Source organism: Chiloscyllium plagiosum, chromosome 38, assembly GCF_004010195.1.
Source record: "Chiloscyllium plagiosum isolate BGI_BamShark_2017 chromosome 38, ASM401019v2, whole genome shotgun sequence".
NCBI lineage: Eukaryota > Metazoa > Chordata > Chondrichthyes > Orectolobiformes > Hemiscylliidae > Chiloscyllium > Chiloscyllium plagiosum.
In genome coordinates this window covers 19,783,497-19,784,468 of record NC_057747.1, presented here as the reverse complement: position 1 = coordinate 19,784,468, position 972 = coordinate 19,783,497, and the positions used below count along the sequence as shown (strand labels likewise).

At 59.5% G+C, this 972-nt stretch overlaps 1 protein-coding gene across 1 annotated transcript in view; it reads right to left on the bottom strand.

Moving 5' to 3' along the window:
* The window catches only part of LOC122541886 (peptidyl-prolyl cis-trans isomerase-like), a 5,342-nt gene extending 4,688 nt beyond the window's left edge, over positions 1-654 (bottom strand). The window contains exon 1 of the mRNA XM_043679052.1: positions 486-654. Within this exon, the coding sequence (XP_043534987.1) occupies positions 486-560 (75 nt within the window). The 5' untranslated portion in view covers positions 561-654. The remainder of the gene's footprint in view (positions 1-485) is intronic.
* Between the last annotated feature and the right edge of the window lie 318 nt (positions 655-972).

Here is a 972-nt window from a genome sequence, read left to right as displayed (position 1 = left end):
GAGAGAGAGAGAGAGAGAATGGTGTAAAATGTGAGCGGGTCTGGCGGTGTCTGTACGGAGGGGAACGACCCCTTGTCGAAGCGCGTTAGACTGGAACCGCCAGCTCTGTTCTCTCCTGACAGACACTGCCAGACCCGCTCAGATTTTCTGCTGGTTCCGGATTCCAGTCTCCGCAGTGATTTGCTTTTACCCGGCGATACCCGGCCCGGCCCGGGTGCGGTCTGCTCTCACCGTGGCCGCACGTGTTCCTCCATCACCCCCCCCCGGCCACACTCCCCTCTCCTCACCCCCTCACCTCCTAAAAATCACATCCTTCTTTCTGCCCAGTCCACCCTCCAATAAATCAAAAGAAAATCACAACACGGCCTCGCTTGTTCTTCCCTCCATTACACCCCGTTGGCCCGCTAGCTTCATTTAACGGTCGGAAAAAAACCCAGCGGCGGGGGGAATTAACGTGAGGGAAGATGTCGGTGGCGGGTGTTCACCTCTATCTCGATGCGCCCCGCGTTCCTGCGGTTGATGGCGATGTCCATGAACACGCGCGGGTTCCTGTTCGCCATGACGCCTGCACAAGATGGCACTGGGCTCCGAGATGGCGCGAGACCGACTGCTAACGGTCAACAAGTGAGGGCAAGGGCGGGGGGTGGGAACCCCGCTCACGTTTAACGGTCCGTCGCCGCGTCCCCGCCCCTCTTCCATTGGCGGAGGCGGCGGCGGCGGCGCCATTCCCCATTGGTGCCAGGACGGAACGGGGCGTGCCCACGGCCTCCCATTGGCTACCGGCCGCTGCGTGGGCGGGGAAAGAGGAACCGTTAGCTGTCTATTACCGAGAGCGTGTGGTTGATGAAGAAGGGGCTGCGACATGTTTTACACAAAGAGGCGACGAGGTGGGTAGAGGCAAGGTCTCCTAAAAATCACATCCTTCCTTCTGCCCAGTCCACCCCCCCCCCACAATAAATCAAAATAAAATCA